This window comes from Melanostigma gelatinosum (assembly GCF_949748355.1).
Source record: "Melanostigma gelatinosum genome assembly, chromosome: 13".
NCBI lineage: Eukaryota > Metazoa > Chordata > Actinopteri > Perciformes > Zoarcidae > Melanostigma > Melanostigma gelatinosum.
Window position 1 is genome coordinate 13897899 of NC_136646.1, and position 19666 is coordinate 13917564.

General features: G+C 47.1%; 1 protein-coding gene across 1 annotated transcript in view; it reads left to right on the forward strand.

Moving 5' to 3' along the window:
- ngfra (nerve growth factor receptor a (TNFR superfamily, member 16)) overlaps nucleotides 1–14901 on the forward strand; it is a 33842-nt gene extending 18941 nt beyond the window's left edge. The window contains exons 5-6 of the mRNA XM_079281737.1: nucleotides 577–785; nucleotides 11522–14901. Of these exons, the coding sequence (XP_079137863.1) occupies nucleotides 577–785; nucleotides 11522–11574 (262 nt within the window). The 3' untranslated portion in view covers nucleotides 11575–14901. The remainder of the gene's footprint in view (nucleotides 1–576; nucleotides 786–11521) is intronic.
- Nucleotides 14902–19666: the final 4765 nt, after the last annotated feature.

Sequence of the window (19666 nt, forward strand, 5' to 3'; positions counted from 1 at the left end):
ACAGATACAAGCCGGGGTTCATAAGCGTCTGAAACAAGTCAACAAGCTCATAAGTGGCACCGACTGTGCGATGTGCCGACCAGGTTTTATCAGCAGAGTCACGCACACATCTGGCTCATAATCCTCATGTAATTGTCGTCATGCAGAAAACAGACTGCAATTTATGTGAATTTCTCTAACACGCAATAGTTTAAACCCTTGGAGGTGTTAACTGCACACTATCACTCAATACCTCATGAATAGTTCAACCATTGGAATGCGAGTCGTTCATCCTTTTAAAGAGACGCATCAGTAAAGAACGGTTAAGCTGTTTTTGAACGTCTTATTGTCGTTTTCTATTTGCAGACAAATGACGATATATTATCTTGATTGCAGATAAAGGTTTTATTTTCCTCTACGTCAGCTCCGAATATCTGACAGCAATAATTTAAAATGCTGTTTTCCCGAATCAGTTATTGCTTCATCGCTCATAACTGCTGTGAAATCCAAATATTGAAGTACAGATGGGATCGCACGACTGCATCAACATTGAGCAGACAGTCATCTTCCTCTGACGTGACACCTTTTTCTCCACAGGTGGAATAGCTGCAAGCAGAACAAGCAGGCGGCTAACAACCGCGCGGCTACAAGCAACCAGATGGTGACGCCGGAGGGAGAGAAGCTGCACAGCGACAGCGGCATCTCGGTGGACAGTCAGAGTCTGCAGGAGCAGCAGCAGCAGCAGCAGCAGGCCCAGGCTGAAGTCCAGGCTCAGCCTTCACGCTCACGCACACAGGAACAGATCGGTAAGCAGGAAACTCACTCTTCATTTCTTTTGAATCAGAATCAAATTTTCTTATTTAAAAAGTGAACATCAGATTCTTAAAGACAGATGTTACGGCGGGGCGGTTGGATTGGATTGCATTCGATTGTACAGGTGTCATGTAATAAAGTGGCTATTATTAATATTGTGATATGGATTTCAGTCAAATCACCCAGTCCAAGGGTCAATTAACTAAACACCACGACGTGTGAACATATTTTCATCTACTATCTGTTAAATATAGAACTTCTGACAGAGCAGATGTGATCATTTTGATCGGATTCACCACAGAAACCTAACAAAATATGCTCATCCAGGTCCGAGTACATTCCTCCTTCACACCATGATATACTAGCTGTCATTATTGATTACTGATTATTGATCAGGATACACTGCTGAGATTCTGACTTGCTTCTCCAGCAGTGTGCAAGCCTTTTCCTCAGGGCAACACATTTCTGGGGACGGAGATCAAACACAAAATATACGACGTCGGAGCAGGATTCACACCCAGCAGCCGAGAATTTACACGCATGATGGATTAAACTGAAGGAATGTAGAGATTATGATTTAGGGAACCGGTAGTAACATGAATGTGAGGCGGATACTAGGGGTGTAACGGTACGCGTATTCGTATTGAACCGTTCGGTACGCGGCTCACGGTTCGGTACGCACGACGAACCGAATACGTTTGAATAAAAAAATAATAATTTTGTTTTTTATTCCGAACCGAACCGTGACTTTGGTGAACCGTTACACCCCTAGCGGATACTGAACATTAGTTTGGCTGTGTGCCTCCTAATAACACATGTTGAGGTATACCATCAATATGAGGCTGAAGAATTCAGCGCTGACAGATGTTTGACAGAGTTTCTATATCAGTGCACAGAACATTTAAAGACCACGCAACAGATGTTTGATCTATATGTGCCTTTACTACTCTCCCTACTCCTCTTTATCCATATTCGTCTCTCTTTGACTCGTGAAGTATTTCGGGTGGATGTCTGTGGGACCACCTCTGCGACGTAGTCTTGCAAGCCAGACAGAATGGAAAAGGTTCCGCGAGATTAACTCTGTGAATAGCGTCTGGCTCGTCGGGGTAAAACGAAAGTTACGAACGTAACTACGGTTCTATGAATCCTGGATGACCGCCAGAGGCAGTGCTTAACACTGAATGTATTCCGTCGCGCGCATGCGCAGGTCGAATATTTATATCAACAAAGTCACGTGTGACCTCGGATGACCACCGTCGTCTATAAGTTCCGGTGTCATCCTGAGCTCAGTCCTATGGAATCTTCTCGCGAGTTCACGGGATTCCGAGTGACCAAGAACTCTGGCGGTCATCCAGGATTCATAGAACCGTAGTTACGTTCGTAACTTTCGTTCTATTTCATCCTTACTGACCGCCAGAGGCAGTGCTTAACACTGGATGACTTATACCAAAAGAGTCACGAGGAAGCACAGTAACTACCCCTTATAGCTCCGGCAGAGAAAATTGGCCAAGAACCCTCCCCAGTGGGTGAGGGTCGGCAACGTTAACTCTGTAGTGTTTGGTGAATGTGCTCGGTGATGCCCATGAGGCCGCCGCACATGTATCCCCCACAGGCACACCACTCAGGCTTGCCCTCGGTGTGGAGACACTCTTGGTAGTGACCCTTCACCCCGGATGGCCGAGCGCAGCCGCTCGCCTTGTATGTATCGGCAATGGCCTCCACTATCCAGTGGGACAGGTGACGTTTTTCCTTTTTTTCTTAAAAAGGAGCACAGCCCTTCTTAGGCTCACCCTAACTGACTATGCAGGCGGTGGCTTCCATATAAGCTCTGAGGGCCCACACTGGGCACAGCAGCCTTGACCTCTCCTCTCCCGATGGGGGAGGGGGGGTCAACTTTGCCAGCTGGATAGGCCGGTTTATATGTGAACGTCTCCACCCCCTTGGGAGAAACACTGCCTTAGGCCAGAAAGTGACACCCAAGCCATCTGAGTTCCACCTCAGACATGATTCTTCCACTGATAGGGCATGCAGCTCGCCCCCACATTGAGCTGAATTGACAGCAAGGAGAAAACCGTCTTGCTGATAGCCATCTAGGCTCCGCCTGTGCCAGGGGTTCAAAAGGACAAGCATAAGCTGTCCAGTACCAAGGGTAGGTCCCATGCAGGGGAGACCGGCCCTTATCCAGGAGGGACTGTAGAAACTCAGTACAGCAGGCACGGGGCGCTGTACTGGGACCTTGTTCTGAGCCGCACACTAGTCGGAGAACAGCTTCCACCTGTTTCTTGTACTGCAGGCAGGTAGACCGCGCACTGGCATTCAGAATAGTCCGTCAGACTGGTTCTATGCAGCCACTCAGCATCCGGTCGGGCCCTCCTGTGACCCCTAATTGAAGGCGGCAGGGATTGGAATGCCAAATCCGACCCTCTAGTTGCGACAGGAGATCCCTCCTGTCGGGGAAGAACTCTGACAAGCTTACAGCAAAAGCAGAGGGAATGGTGGAAAGGCATAAAGAAGATCCTCTGGCCACGTGTGAGCCAGGGCATCTTGACCCAGAGGGCTGGTCCTCCGTCAGGGAGACCCAGTGGGGGCAGTGGGTCGACACGTCTGGATGCAGCCGCCACTCTCCCGGTGGAGGCTTGTAACGGAACAGGAAAACCACAACTTGTTCCATTCTCCTGGTGGGTACATTGCCCACAGGCTGGTCAGGCGGGGGGCCTCCCAAGTCAGAAGGCCACGGTGATCCCCGTAGCAACTTCTGCAGATCTGGTGCCCCATCGATAGTTCATGGGAAATCACAGCAGAGGTGCTGTCCACCGGACAAGCACATGCTTTCCCTTCAAACATGGAAGGAAGTGCTCGAGCGCTAGCTCTAGAACCTGGACCTGCGGTCTTTCAGCAGACAACTGCCCCCAGGCTGTCCTGTTCTGTCACCCTGCACCCCGCCTTGAGAGGCAGGTATCTGTTGTGACAATCTCCTGGTGGAATGGAACCGAGCCCCTGGGGCTCGGTTCCTGGGACACTGTTCGCCAGATATGCACTCCCTCCATGGGGATAGTGAATAGATGAATAGACACTGTTTCGATAATATTATTGCCCTGTATCTGTGCCACTTGGCATCCAAGTGAAGGCTGTTCAGCCATCCGCACTGGGGCGACAGACAGGCCCTCATAGGGCCACACTAATGAAGGTTATGCTCTGAGAAGGGCTCAGGTAGCTCCTCTCCATGTTCACCTTGAGGCCCACCGGGCCACGCGAGAGAAGGCGAGCAGTGTCCTGTGGCGCCTGAAGCCGGGACGGCGCCTAGGTCAGCCAGTCTAAGTACGGCAGTATGTTCACGCCCTGCGATTGCAGGGGGAAAGGACAGCAGTAACACACTGTGGACACCCATGGGGAGATGGGAGAGTCCGAATGGAAGCACCCAGGACTGAAAGTTGTGGTGATGCACCCTGGGAACAGGCGTCGATAGACGTGAACCACTCTCCCTTGGAAATCCGCTGATGGGAGAAAGAACCCCGACAGCCGGCCTGGAGACATCTCCTGGCACCCCTGCCGGGGGGGACGGGGACGTAAGTAGGGTTGTATAGGTAGCGGTCCGGCCTCTCAGCAGGACGCCGAGGCCTGTTGCGGCTACTAGGGTAAGCTGGAGGCTGAGAAAACGGCCTTGTGGGCCAAAAATGGGACCCCTAGGTCTGGGGGTGCAGGCATGTCCCTGCAAAGACCAGAGAACTGCTGCCTGGTCTGGCTAGCTCTAACAGTCCGCTGAAGCGCCTGTACAGCAGCTGACTCGAACAGCTCACCAGGCTCCACTGGGACAGTATGGAGGGTCCTCCTACATGTCTCAGATAGGGGTGACTGCGCCAGCCAAACCTGGCGGCGAGTCTGAACCAGGGTGGACATCATACATCCACGTTCCCTCGATATGAGCGCAAACGCCTGCAATGAAGCATCACTGAGCAGAAGCGTCGAAGTAGCCCGCTGCAGAGAATCTGCGAGGGAAAGCATGAGGTGGGAGAGGGAGTTGTCGATACGGTGCACAGCGCTGCTGTGTCCTAAGCCCTGGATAGCAGGTCATCTTTGACCCGACATTGGGTCGAGGGCACCTGGCATCGGGCCTCAGAGTCTCCTCAGGGGAAACTGATGGACGCCATAGTCGTCTAACTGGCTGGCATACGTGCAAGGCCAGATTTTCCACCTCCTGCATGGTCTGATGTAAGGCGGGAGAGAGCCCTGGTGTCTCCACCATGCACGCAACTCCCTCAGATATTCCTCGGAGGGAGGAACAGAAAAGGTGGTGAGGGCGGGAAGGTGCCGAAGAAGGCACTCACAGGTGGATGTTCCAGCTGCTGTGTATGCCCGGCGTGCAAGCGCCATACAAATGACCAGGGTAGGTTGGTCTGGATTCAGCTGCCCTGACAGGGGGAGGTAGACCTCCCGCATCAGGTGTTCCACTTCGGCCAGCCTAGCAGACCTTACTGCTCAAGGCGTGATGCCGCAGGTCCTGCCTGGGTTCTCCCTGCTAGGGCAAGAGGTCAGGGCCGTCCTCCGGCTGAAGAGGAGCTATACAGGTCCTACAGCCGGGAGAGTTTAACATGGCCGCGATTCTGGTGGAACCCTTGTCCCACTAGTTTATGCGGAATTCCAAATCAGTCCGAGCGGGAGCGCTCTGCTGAATGTTGAGAGAACAGGCAGGGGGCAGTCAGTGGCGAGTGATCCTTCGGACACTCTTCCCTTGGCCAGCCGCTGCGGATATTGGTGACCCACCAGTTAGCCTGAGCGAGAGCACTCTGCAACTGTGGAAACAGGTCAGGCAAAGTCCTTATAGTGAGAGGGGCGAGGACACTCTCTAAGCCCACTCTCTTCACTAAGATAGTTGCTGCAGGTATTAGTGTCCCCCCAGTTAGCTTGAGCGAGAGCACTCTGTTACCGTAAAAAACGGACAAAACAGAACACAGTCCGTACAGTGAGAGGGGAGCGAGGACACTCTTCACTAAGATAGTTGCTGCCGATATTGGTGTCCCACCAGTTAGCTTGAGCGAGAGCACTCTGCCACTGTGGAAACAGGTCAGGCAAAGTCCTTATAGTGAGAGGGGCGAGGACACTCTTCACTAAACTAGTTGCTGCAGATATTGGTGTCCCACCAGTTAGCTTGAGCGAGAGCACTCTGCCACCGTGGAAACAGGCCAGGCAAGTCCTTATAGTGAGAGGGGAGCGAGGACACTCTTCACTAAGCTAGTTGCTGCAGATATTGGTGTCCCACCAGTTAGCTTGAGCGAGAGCACTCTGCTACTGTGAAAAACGGACAAAAAGAACACAGTCCTTACAGTGAGAGGGGAGCGAGGACACTCTTCACTAAGACAGCTGCTGCAGATATTGGTGTCCCACCAGTTAGCTTGAGCGAGAGCACTCTGCCACTGTGGAACAGGTCAGGAAACAGTTCTCATAGTGAGAGGGGAGCGAGGACACTCTTCACTCGGATAGTTGCTGCAGATATTGGTGCCCCACCAGTTAGCTTGAGCGAGAGCACTCTGCTACTGTGAAAACGGACAACAAAAAAAAAAACCACAGTCCTTACAGTGCGAGGACACTCTCCACTTGGACAGGTGCTGTAACTCTTGGTGTGCTACCAGTTAGCCTGAGCGAGGGCACTCTGCTAACTGATATCCGCTACCGATATGTCCATAATGTTTACAACAATCAATGGACACACCGAGTATTAGCTTAGTCTAGTTAGCCGGAGCGAACTCGACAGCCGTAATGCGTAAAAACCATCAATGGGCACAACCTCAATGTTGATTTTGTATAACTAGCATTCACCGAGTTAGCCTGAGCGAGCACATCCCGCTAACTGTGATCGTTGTAATGCTACAAAGTTGATGGCCACAGCCCCAGTACCAGCTTTGTTTATCTAGTTTCCCACTGAGTTAACCTGAGCGAGGACGCTCTGTTAACTGTGACAGCTGTAAGGATACAAAGTTGATGGCTACAGCCCCAGTATCAGCTTTGTTTAGCTAGTGTCCCACTGAGTTAACCTGAGCGAGGACGCTCTGTTAACTGTGACAGCTCTGTTAACTGTGACAGCCGTAAGGATACAAAGTTGATGGACGCAGTCCCAGTATCAGCTTTGTTGAGCTAGTTTCCCACTGAGTTAACCTGAACAGGGACGCTCTGTTAACTGTGACAGCCGTAAGGATACAAAGTTGATGGACGCAGTCCCAGTATCAGCTTTGTTTAGCTAGTTTCCCACTGAGTTAACCTGAGCGAGGACGCTCTGTTAACTGTGACAGCTCTGTTAACTGTGACAGCCGTAAGGATACAAAGTTGATGGACGCAGTCCCAGTATCAGCTTTGTTTAGCTAGTTTCCCACTGAGTTAACCCGAGCGAGGACGCTCTGTTAACTGTGACAGCTCTGTTAACTGTGACAGCCGTAAGGATACAAAGTTGATGGACGCAGTCCCAGCATCAGCTTTGTTTAGCTAGTTTCCCACTGAGTTAACCTGAGCGGGGACGCTCTGTTAACTGTGACAGCCGTAAGGTTTACAAAGTTGATGGACGCAGTCCCAGCTAGCATCCAAGTTAGCCTGAGTGAAGACACTGCTAACTGCGAATTACGTCAGATGTAAAGATTAAATCTCCATGTACACAACGCCAATGCGGATCTAGTGTCTCACAAAGTTTGCCTGAGCAGGAACACTCTGCTAACTGTGATAGCCGTAACACTGTGAAGGGCGGGCCGACAGCGTAATTCTACGCTCTCGTTAGCGCGCCACTCGATTACTAGAGCGGAAGCGCTCTGCCAACCGTGGAACAAACAACTGTTATAGAAAACAATGTTAATCGATCTTACCGATTGCTGTCATCACGACTTAGCTGACCCTTATCAGACTGGTGACGACCGATGATAGGGGCGTCCACCAGTCCAGGGCTCGATGTCCGAACGGCGAACACACCGTTCCCTCCGAAGAGGGACAGCTCGTCGCAGCCTTTGGAGGGCGAGAGAACCGCAACTCCGACCGGTAGTCACAAGGCTACAGCGACGAGCTCTAATATGTCTTGATCGTAGACACATCCTTGTTTAAGCTACCATGGTAGCTAACCTGCGACGCGAGAAGAAAAAAGGACTGAGCTCAGGATGACACCGGAACTTATAGACGACGGTGGTCATCCGAGGTCACACGTGACTTTGTTGATATAAATATTCGACCTGCGCATGCGCGCGACGGAATACATTCAGTGTTAAGCACTGCCTCTGGCGGTCAGTAAGGATGAAATAGAAAGAGCATTATGCACTTTGCTGATCTATTGTAAAGCAATTTACTGTGATCTCAGTTTACTGCATCAAGACAGAAAAAACTGATTAGATTCATTGCTTTTTAGAGGCAGTTATGTGTTTTGCAAAATAATCCAATCTCTTGTGATTAACCATATCAAAAAAAATAAATCGTATTATCAACAAATCCCACAAAAAGAGTTAACACTGAAGGTCTTTCAGAAAATGGGCCGCAAATATACACTTTAATTTGACAAAAAAAGACGAGGTAGTTTCTGAACTGTAGCATTTATAAAACGTTACTCAAACCGGAGGAAATAGTGCATTTGTTGGAGACTATATATTTCAGACCTATGAGCATCACTCACACCGAGTACCAGCACACACACAAAAAGAAGCCGGGTGTATCATGTGGAGTCCGCACCGATACAAAAAGAGGATAACCTTTAACAGCTCTGAGGATAAAAGCGAGTGTGGCAGGAATGAGATGCGACCCCAGAGCAGTCTACCTTCCTCCAATACTCAAACAGCACTCACGTTAAAGAGATGAAACCAGCGCACTCACTCGATCTATACACGTAAACCTGAGAGGCTTTTTACCTGAAGAAGAAGTCTCAAGTTCGGTCATGATCTTGTTATTCATTCAGTCATTCATGCTTCTCTCCCAGACTCTCTCTCTCTCTCAGGATCTCTTGTGTTTCCTTCCCGGTCTTACTGTGAATTACACTGAAGCCTAAATATAGTTATACAGGGATAATAATGTGCTAACAAGCCAAACAGCTGATAAATCCTCCCTCTAAAAATCCACATGACTGTCTTTTCAGGGATACCCATTACGTTCTAATGAGGCTTGGGAAAAGCTTATTTAGCTTTTGTGTTTTGTTTGAGTCCCTCTCTTCATTCTTCCATTCAAACAAATGAGAACCCCGCTGCACGTCGAAGAAAAGAAGGAATTTCTTTTGGGAGGAACAAATCGGCATCGTTTCAGTCAGAAGACGACTGCCCCTTTAACCCCGTCGCCTCTCTAACCGGTCGGCTTCATTAGCAGGTGCTACGAGACTGGATCCCGGCCTGGTGTCTCGCTTCCTTTCAAAAGCTGATCCAGCGCCAGCGTTTAGCACGTGCTAATTGGCATTAGCATCGTCAGTGGGTGCGGAAGCCATTAAAAACAAAAAAAGGCAGCAAAAGCTCTCACGCTGGGGTCCGTTGGGTCTTCCACAAACTGGTTCTGATGAAATACGCGAGAGGGTGAGAATATGCACAATAAATCCACGATAATCGCTGGGTTGCCGTTTCCAATGAACCATATTTTTACTGCCGACTAAAACAACGGTAACACGTCAAGTCAAAACAAGTCCAATGAGCCTTTTACAAAGAGAAACAGCAATGAAACTGTCCCGTGTCTTGACTGACAACATCCAGAGAGAGTATTCCCTGCATGGCCCGGTGGGAGCTCCGGCGTGAAGGGTGCTCGGCCTCATTTCGGTCTGCTCATCTCCATTAAAAAGAACCGTCTATCTGTGCAGCACCCCTCCCCGCCTGCTTCCACCCCCCCCCCCCCCCCCGGATCGTGCATATTGAATGTGTTTAAAAATGAAACTCCGAGGCCTCGCTCACATCACCCAGCCGTGTGCATCCCTGTCCTGAGTTTGACCCCCGGCCGTCGACACAGAATGGAGTCGAGGCAATGTCAGTCAAACAACCAACTGAAGGGTAGTTGGAGAAATCTTGAATTTTCTCTTAGCTTTATAGGCTGAGAATCGTGCGGCAGCAGCAGCCAGGCATACGGTTCTGAATACACCAGAATTAAGAGTAAAATCAGCCATTGATTTAAAATCTGGACATGGAATTTGAGGTTTGAATGGAAACAAAATAAAATAAGTTGTGCAATGAAGCGCTGTCCCCAACGAGCGATAAGTGAGGAAACAAAACAAGCTATATATTTTTCAAATCAGTAAAACAATCCCAATGTCTGTTAAGCTTGTGATTACCAAGAAATCATTTCAAATTAAATCCCAATCAGCAAATTTCAAAGCTTTTATCGGAGCTAAGGGTCCAATCAGGATTGCCTGAAGAGAAGAAGAAGTCGGTAACAAAGCTTTGCTGGGAGTTCACATTTCAGGACAGTTTGAGCTGGTTCGGTGTACGACAGCTTGTATTGATTCTTGGAATGAGGTCGGACTGAAAGACATCGGGCAGCAGCCACGTGGCCACTTCCATCAGCACTGCCTCCAATATGAGGTGCACTGCAATGAACGTAGCACTGAGGTAGAAGAGCAGGTGCAGGCCACTGTGCGAACGCCTGAGCCTGAGTGCGCGTTACAGATGGCTGTGCACTGGCCAGCGTCAGTGTCCTTCCGCTCTTTGTCACTGCTGACGCCTGTAGAGTGTCCGTCTAAACAGGAAGCAAGCGAGAGGAGTGCTATGGACTGTGGCCGTCACTGGACGGGATCTATTCGGATATATAAACAGCGGGCAAAGAGGCAGCGTGTAGTAATCCAAGTTTATTTTACGCCACGGCAATGTGTGGGAAAAAAAGATGGGTTTTGAGGATGGGAAAGGGAAAGAAAACAGCAGGAGAGGGGGGGGGGGAGGGGTATGACGTTATGAGTCGACAAAAGAACCCCCCCTCTCCTGAAGAGTTAAAATAAACCCTCTTGTACTACACTTCGCTGGCACAACGTGGCATTGATGAAGACGAGAGAACACCCACCGGACTCGGGGGTCCTCTCAGGAACGCCTCAGCATTCCCGAGGCGTTTCCATGGCTTCCCTCAATTGACAGCAGGTTAAGAGGTTTGTGGGAAATGAGGACATTTGTCTGCCACGTCCGGCTAATGACTCCGGTTTAGCAGGTTCAGATGAGTGAGTGACACCACAGGGCCCCCTGCAGGGAGAAGTGTGACTATAACGGGGTTCAGAGTTTCTCCATGCAGGAGGACAGTGTTTTGGTGGATAGGAGGTTATAATCTTTGTGGGCAGGGATTCAAATTATAAACATTCAGAAGCTATTCAAGGTGCCTGAAATCAAAGGTCTTCTCATTTACTATGATGGAGCTGCTCAGTGGGAAACTGAAGAATTGAGAATATGCATAATTGTGTGAGTAAGAAAAAGGTCCATGCATAGAAATACTACGCAAGTAGAACAATTCTACATGGCTGTATGGTCGGAGCGGCGGCCATTTTTAAGTGCGTTGCTCAGAACCGTGACCGCATGGAGAGCCTAATGTGCACTTTCTCGGTTGCCTCGCAGCTAGAGAGGACATTGTATGAAAACACCGACAGCAATCGCCATTTTCTTTTGAATTAGTCAAATGACTAACAGCTGAATGTCCGTTCTACTGTCGCTCTATTTCTATGGGCTCATGATGAAAATGAACCACCACTGGATTTAAATATCCCCACACATCCCCGTGTACTCTTCCAGAGCCTGACATATGTCTTCTCACTTTCTCTCCACAGTGGTGAGGGTGGATGGCGGCCCCCAGCCCGACACGCCTCCCCATGAAGTCTGAGGAAGAGGAGGAGGCGTCAGAACTGAAGACGGGGAGAGGAGAGTGGAGACTTGAACCGTGGACCAAACAGAAAGGCTTGGGGAGAGGGAGGAGGGGGGGGGGGGGGGGGGGGGGAGGGGGATTCATATCGGAAGTGGCCACAGAGCAAAGACTTGACTTGTATGGACCCCCCCCGGCACCTTTGGGCCACAGTGTGACTCTTCATCCCTGCATATAGAGTTCAACTCAATCAGTGTGTGCCTGGACACGACCTCTCCGGCAACACCAACCACCATCTGCACCACCGTCGCTGCAGATACATAATCAGAGGTGTATGCCGCTTCATCTCGTATTACCGGACGACTCCAGCGCTAATATTGACATGACTCTCACTAACTGCCAACGTGGTTTTCAATCGTTACCATTTCCCCCTTAATTCCATAACCCATGAAATATATGTGCCTGAATGGGGAACAAGGCAGAAAGGTTCTCCATCATCGCCTCTTTCTTTTTTCCTGTGCACCTTCCTCCTCATCTTCCTCTGTGGCGTACCACTCTCTGATAATCCTCCGTCTCTCTCCAGAGGATTCACTCCATTCGACCCCCCCCCCCCCCCCGCCGCCGCCGCTGTCGTCGTCTGCGATACAAAAAGCAGGAGCCGTGAGTCACCATCGTCTTCTCAAATTCCTTGTTCTTTTATCGTTTCGCCACTGACGCATTTCATGGCATGTTGTCTTGTACAATGTTTGCGTCACTGTTTGAGATCGGCTGCAACGACCGATACACGTGACTCACATTTGGGGAAGAAAGGTAAATTGCTGGGCAGCCCGCTTGGTAATCAACTATTTTCCTTCGTCCTGCACTCATCATAGACCCAATCGCAGCGACTCCAGGGATTGTCTTTCAGTAATTTCACGCTTATAATGTAACACGGCCCAATGTTTGCCTCCTGTTTGTGGTGCATTACTTTGATTTTGTGGCTCGGGTTACCACTGCTGAGTCAGCAGGGTGCCTCCCCGGTCCTCTGTGGAGCCTGGATGTGCAACACGAGAGAAACAATCTCTGGACCGTGGAGAGCTCTGCTGACTCATCGTGACGTCAACGGTAAATCCTGGAGACAGAGCTGCTCGTTAAACAGACGCTTAAATGAATTCTGTACTGAAAAAGATGGGCAAACCGGAATCCCATCTGTCATTCTTTACGCCTACTGAGTGGGAAATTGGGACACCCCTCAGAGGCAAACTCCTCTCACGATCCTCAGCTCACTGACACCACCACACTTCCAAACACTCACAGTTACAGTCTTGCATAAAGCTCCGTCTGCGTGATAAAGCCTGATAAACAGCGCTGAGGCGCTAATGCATCGTCGGCGGCGCTCATGTCAACACGAGGGCCCATTAGAGAGACGTCCCGGCAGGCAGGTAGTAATTACCTCAGGGTTTCAGCTTCATTTACCCTCTTGCTCGGCTCAGCTCAGACACTTCTCGTCGGGATTAACGCCGCGGGACAACAGCCCTCTTTGAAGCCTCGGCGTGACATTACAGACCTCTTATCCAAGTCCGAGGCCATTGACATTTACTGTATCTCCATGGCGATATAAAATCACTTAGTTGCAAGGCAGGGTGGCACTTTTGATCACCACTTTTATGCTGCCTCCCTCCCTCCCTCCCGCTGCTTGCAGTAACTGTAAAAGCAGTGAACATAGATAGATGTCTTGTAAAAGAAGTATACCGTAGTTGAGTTTGACTGCACTGCTTTTGCAGCCATTCCGACAGGGGTACATACTTTCCTCAGGGTCCCTGTTGTTGTGGTGCGACTTTAAGGAGACCAACACACCTGTAGGGGGTTTCTGTAAACAACCTGTAGATGTGCGATGGAGTAGGCAGGCAGGCAGGCACAGAGATAAAGCAGCTGTTGTGTAAGAACATGTAGAAAGAGACGGTTGGATATTCTACTACGCAGATACGTGTTCAAACCAAGAGACAAGACGCGTTCACTTGTCAGCAGAGCTTGTCCAGTTCAGTGAGCGATAGATAAGAAATGTCAGGAAGACAGAAAGTGAGTTATTCTATCCTGTGTGACGCTGCAAGCATCGGTCACATGGTCGCCAACATCTCAAGCCAGTTCAAATAATGAAAACCGCTGCTGTTCTTTTGCTCACAGCTCCTCCGTTGACGTGGGCATGTAATGTGGACATGTGACCACACACACACACACACACACACACACGACTGTATGATTCACTCCTCTGCTGAGAGAGCTGGTGTGATTCATCCTGATCCTAGCTGTGGCAGCTTACATTAAAAGCAGACGCTGCCACAGTTTAAGTGACCCGAGTGTTGATTCAAAGGAAAAAACAAAAAAAAAACTCCTCGACTCCGTCTCCCCACGAGGTCCGATCGACCGTCGAGCAGCCCACTCACCCACCCAAAACAGACGTATTCTCTTTCTCCCGCAACTCGTGAAGTGAGAAACACAACGAAAGAATGTACAACGAATACAAACAGAAATATGCAAGACACATTCAAGGATGAGGTCTAGGTTTGCCCTCACTCTGTTGTCCTACATTTGTCTTTACGTTTTCCTGTCGGGTTGTATTATGAACAGTATTACACTTCTTAGAGTATTTTTTCTAACTGATATGTTGTTTTGTAGCACTTACTAGAAGTAATATGAATGCACTCAAAGAGTGTGCCACAGTTCAAGTGCCTGTGTACAGTGTCAGGTGTCTTTAAGTTCAGAAGTATGATTATATATTTTTTTGCAGGTTTTCTTTCACTTATATTATGATTTTGTGTGTATTTTTGATGAAGGTTTATAGTAAGAGCGACAACCTTAGGAGACTCACGCAAACTGTATAAACCCGGCACCAATGCTAAGAGACGTATACGCACAGGTTGCCAATGAAGACATGCTGTGTGTTGACATGCTATAAATACGGGCAACTAATAGGGTCATGTAGCATGACAGAAACATACACATGTCACCTGAGACTCCTGCTCCAAAACTCACATACGCTATCAGTCAATAGAAATCAGCTCTACTGTGCAGAGGTTTTTGCATGTACAGTGAGTTTCATGATGAACCTCCATTTCAGAGGCTACCACACATGTAATCTGCCGTAACATGAAATCTCTGGGGAGGTTGTCTGATACAGATGGATCAGCACCTGCTCCCGAAAAAAGATGAATGTCACTTGTACTTACCTACTAATGTAAAATGCATTGTGTAAATGTTAATTTCTTAGAGTTGATACAAGACACAGAAATACACGATAAAAAAAACGAAACAAAAATGTGTGCAAATGAGATGAGCATCTATAATACAATAAACAGAGATGTCATCGCATTATTTTGTCCAGTTTCTCTAAACTAAGACTGATGTTGAATGTGTTGAAGGAATGATTCAACGTCAGCGGTGGAGGTATTCAGAAGTGAAAGTACTACTAGCAGTTAAAGTCCTGCATTCAAAACCTTACTTATTAATTGAAAACATATTTAAATATTATCAGCAACATGCACTTAAAGTATCAGTAAAGAACTCTTTGGACAGTAAAATGTCCCCCGTCGGTGTTTTATTAATAAATATGTTGTTTCCGGATGAATATTACTGATGCATTAATGTGTATGTTGCGTTTTACTGCTGTTGATGTTGATAGTCGTGGTCATGTTAACTGCACCATATAGTGTTGGGTGGTTTAATCTACAGCAATTCATCATTTCCTGTAAGATCATCATGTTTGTAGCGTCGCTGTGCCACGTAGCTCTAAAACAGCTGTTTTCAGCTTTGTGATGATGCATTTTCCAGCGGATCCAAGAGGCTTTTTAAAGTAGTTTATTCAGTTTATTCAGCTTAAGAAGTTGGAGGATTTCCTCAACACATAAAGGAACACTTCATCCTTCAGTTTATCACAAACATTCAACAGCAGCACATGTGAAGATGTGTGGTTTTCACTTGACAGGAAGGGGATGAAAAGGTAATGTGAGAAGTAACTAAAGCTTACAGATCAATACACTGGAGTATAAAAGTCCAATGTTTGTCTCTGAGATGTAGTATAAGTAGAAAGTTGCAGACAATGGAAATACTCAAGTAAAGTACAAGTAACAAAAATGTGTACTCAAGTACAGTACTTGAGTAAATGTACTTAAGTTAGATTCAACCGCTGCTGAGAAGATTGATACTCTTGAGTAAATATGAAGCAACAGCCAACAATGAATTAGCTTAGCTTAGCTTAAAGACTGGAATCAGCTCCTCTAAAGTTCACGAATGAACACATTATTTATCATGTGTTGAATCGCTAAATAAACCCAAGATTCAAATTTTGTTTTTCTCATTTTACAGGCGGTTTTGAGCCAGGCTTTTTCTTGGCCAGGACTCCACTTGTTTCTTGGTAATCTAACAGTGAAACAAGTCTGAAGAAATCCAGCATATGAATCCCAAATTACATGTTTTTTACTTTTTGATGATTTTGTTACCTTTGCAGAGAGGCAGGCTAGCCGTTTACCCACGTTTACAGTACGCTAGGCTAAGCTAACTGGGTGCTGGAGGTTTCATATTTAACGGTACAAACATGAGTGTGGTATACATCTTCTATTATATGTCTTGGCAAGAGAACACATAAGTACATATCCCAAAAACATCAAATCATTCCTATTTCTTCAATTCAAGACCGGGATTTACATACTTGAAGACATTTTAAGAGGGTTACAGAAGCCTCAGTGAGCTTGTACTCAGAGAGATCAAATGTTTTAAATTATTCAAATTATTCCCAGAGTTGACTGTACAGACTTCAAAATCCCTCCAGGGAAAATCCATAAGGCGTTTTGCAGACTTGATGTATAGAAATGCACTTTTAGTCTCCCCCGCCCCCCTTTTTTACAAAAACACCCAAAAGCATTTGTGAAAATGACCTCAAGCAAATGAAAGTAAAATGCTGAAACCAGAAAGTATGGCGTGGCAGACCGGCAAGCCAAACCACAGTCAAAAGCAGCACCATGTGTGCGCCCATCGGACCCGGAGTGTGGTTCCCCCGCAGCCTTATCACCACTTTCACATTCTGGGCTCCGAAGGGGCTTTTTATTCTTGCTACGTGTCAGAGATGAATCCTCGGCGATACAATCCTCCACAGTAACAGAAAGGACACGAGAGGAGGGAAGTAACGTAAGACAGCACAATCCTGTGGAAAAACACGAGTTTCAAAAACAGCACTTCAATTTTTACTTCACTGATTTTGTGGACAAGTTAGTCTGCAACAACAAAACATCTCTGTACAGCCCCCCCCCCTCCCCCTCCCCCCTTGACTGGTTTCTATATGAGGGCCTGAATGCAGAGAAGCACACTGAGATTGGTGTGACAGATAGACTGCAGAATTTTAATTTGATCAGCAGGGAGCACTTATATGGAGACACTAATCAAACTACGTTTTCCCCCTCTGTCAAGATTAATCAAGACTGCAAGAAAGCTGAAAAGGCGGAAGAAGAAAAAAAAGAGAGTCTGAAATAGATAAAAGGAAACAGGCATGCCCATTGCGGAACAAGCAGAGACGCATTCAAATATGCTCGGTGCGATAAAACTCAAACACGACTCAACCCACAAAGAAACGTCATGCTTCGGCTAAAAGAAGATGGATGCTGTGTTTTGGCGCTCCTTTGTTAATAGATGCTTTTATTGGCGATTTAAAATCAATAAATTCTTGCTCGATTCAGTCTGAGACACCAGAAAAGCGACATGAACCAACGGAAATATTTCCAAGAGGGTTGACAGCCTCCATCAGCAGCTGCTGCACAGATATTTACACGGTGCCACATTGTGTCCCAAAGACGGAAACACAGGAAGACATTTTTAAATAAACGCTCTTCATCTTTTCAGTGTCACACGCTCAGGTTTGAATGGTGTGCCACTTCATGGAGGACTACAGCTGTATTCAGCCGACATCAAAGCAAAGGAAGAGGCTTGTCTTCCCCATAAAAACGACATCGTTGGTCATTGTTCGAAAGCCTGAAATCACCATGTTTACATTCACCTGATAAAACCTTTGTTTAGCCGAGAAAAGACGGACGTAGCACGATAACACCGCAGAACCTCTTATGGCTGGATGGACGGGTAACAGAGTATCTGATTCGAACATGTGCAACAGCTGTTCACATCCTGTCTCCAATTAAAAGACGTTGCACATGTCTTCCGCTCTGTATTTGCCACAAGCTTTCAGCCATCTTGCCTTGATCCTGCCTAAAACAAGATGAAAGCCTTTCGTTTGCACACATGCTATATTTACTACTTAAATGACAGTATTCACAGTAAGCATTCCTTCAACACCCAACTTTAATATAAAATATAATATGAAAACAGCATCAACTTCACGGCTTAACCCTAGAGTATCTGAGTGCATACGGGCTGCTATTATTCTAATCCGTCCTTTTTCTCTTTAAAATAACTGAAGGGACAACAGGGAGGAGAGAGAAATAGTTAACAGTGACAGGAAGCACCAGGATTTATGGGAGATGTGGCTCTCATTTTCAAAACACAAACCAGTACATGTCGCACCTCCAACTCTGAGGTCTTGAGTGCAATCGAAGCAGGTTGGACGAAAATCTAAACGTGGAAACACTAACGCACATCTCTGCATCAGTCGGTCGATCTACATCTGCACGCAATGTGAGCTGGCGCATTGAGGGAGGATATTTGGGGAAGGAATTTGGTGGAGGAAGAAGTAAATCTGTCCTTCAATGCGTTTCAAATGGCTGAACTCCTCAGTGTGGCGTCAAAATACCTGACAAATAAATATACAAGACACCGAGGAGTAAAACACCACACACACACACTTAACTGGAAACATGGGGCCATTTCTCCCAAGATCTCTGCCATGTTTCAGTGTTTATCCGTGTTTATACACGTCTCTGTAGGGTGAGAAATGAGTGTGGGAGACATTGGATCATGTGGGACACATGAGGAAACCATCCGGCACAGCAGCAGTTAACACATAAGCAGATCAACCAATCCACCCCTGGCCTCTCCCATCTGTCTGTATCCCACGTAGAAATGAGGGGACCACCCCGTCCCTATACTCACTTGGTTTTATGTATAAAGACAGAGGAACAAGAGTCAGAAAGAAAGATGGAAATAAGACCTGAGAGTGATGGCGGCCAGCTGTGGGAACCCTCATCCTGTAACACCTCACTCTGGTGGATAACCCGACCCACCAAGTCAAACACACTCAACCACAAACCCGTCATCAGTCAGACTTATTCTAATTCATCACGTTGCACTTGTTGCTGCGGGACTTGTGATGAACCGCAGCTGGATATGAAGTTAAAAAGAAGAGAGAGTGTTTTGTCTCCGTGTAGACATGTGAACCTCTGTGTATCACACAGCACCACATGCAGTGCATCTTCTGCTCTGTACACCTTTGCAATAGAAAAGGTAAATATATATTCGGCTGTATGAAGTTATGCTCTTTTAATGACAAGTAACCAGCCAGAAAGAAAAGACTTCATAAATAACCATTTTTTGCCTCAGTTCATTTATTCATATTTGTATAACTCTCTATTTTTAGAAGAAAAAAAACCCTCAAATATGCTTCTGTTCAGCAACTCAATGGATTTCCATGCATGGATCTGGTTTGCTTATTTCCTGCTCTGCTATAAAGTAGTGTGGACAACATAGTTGACTCAGTGGGACTCAGTTCGCCCACATCAATTACTCGACTGTCACCTTGTATCAAGATAGAGATGAATAATTTCAGGGCAGGGTTACATTTTCTCTTCCCAATAACAGTCTCTCTAACACAGAGAAACATGAAAACGGGACTGTAATGTATGCGCACACTGCACTTTATGCCCAGTACAATTTGTTTTTAAAAAGATGCCGTAGAATATATTGTTACACAGTACAAAAAAAGGCAGGAAGTAACAATGTGTGCCATTGCAATGAGAAAGAAAACAGAAATAACTGATAAAAATGAACTCAGTGATTCACATTTGAAAGAAACAATATGTGAGAAATTAAAAAAAGCATATTTTGCAGCAAAAGGTAACAATATTGAGGGCTACCTTTGAATGAATGAATTGAACGAACAATGGTAGCCAACAGGAGAATGACGCAATGATTTTCTGTG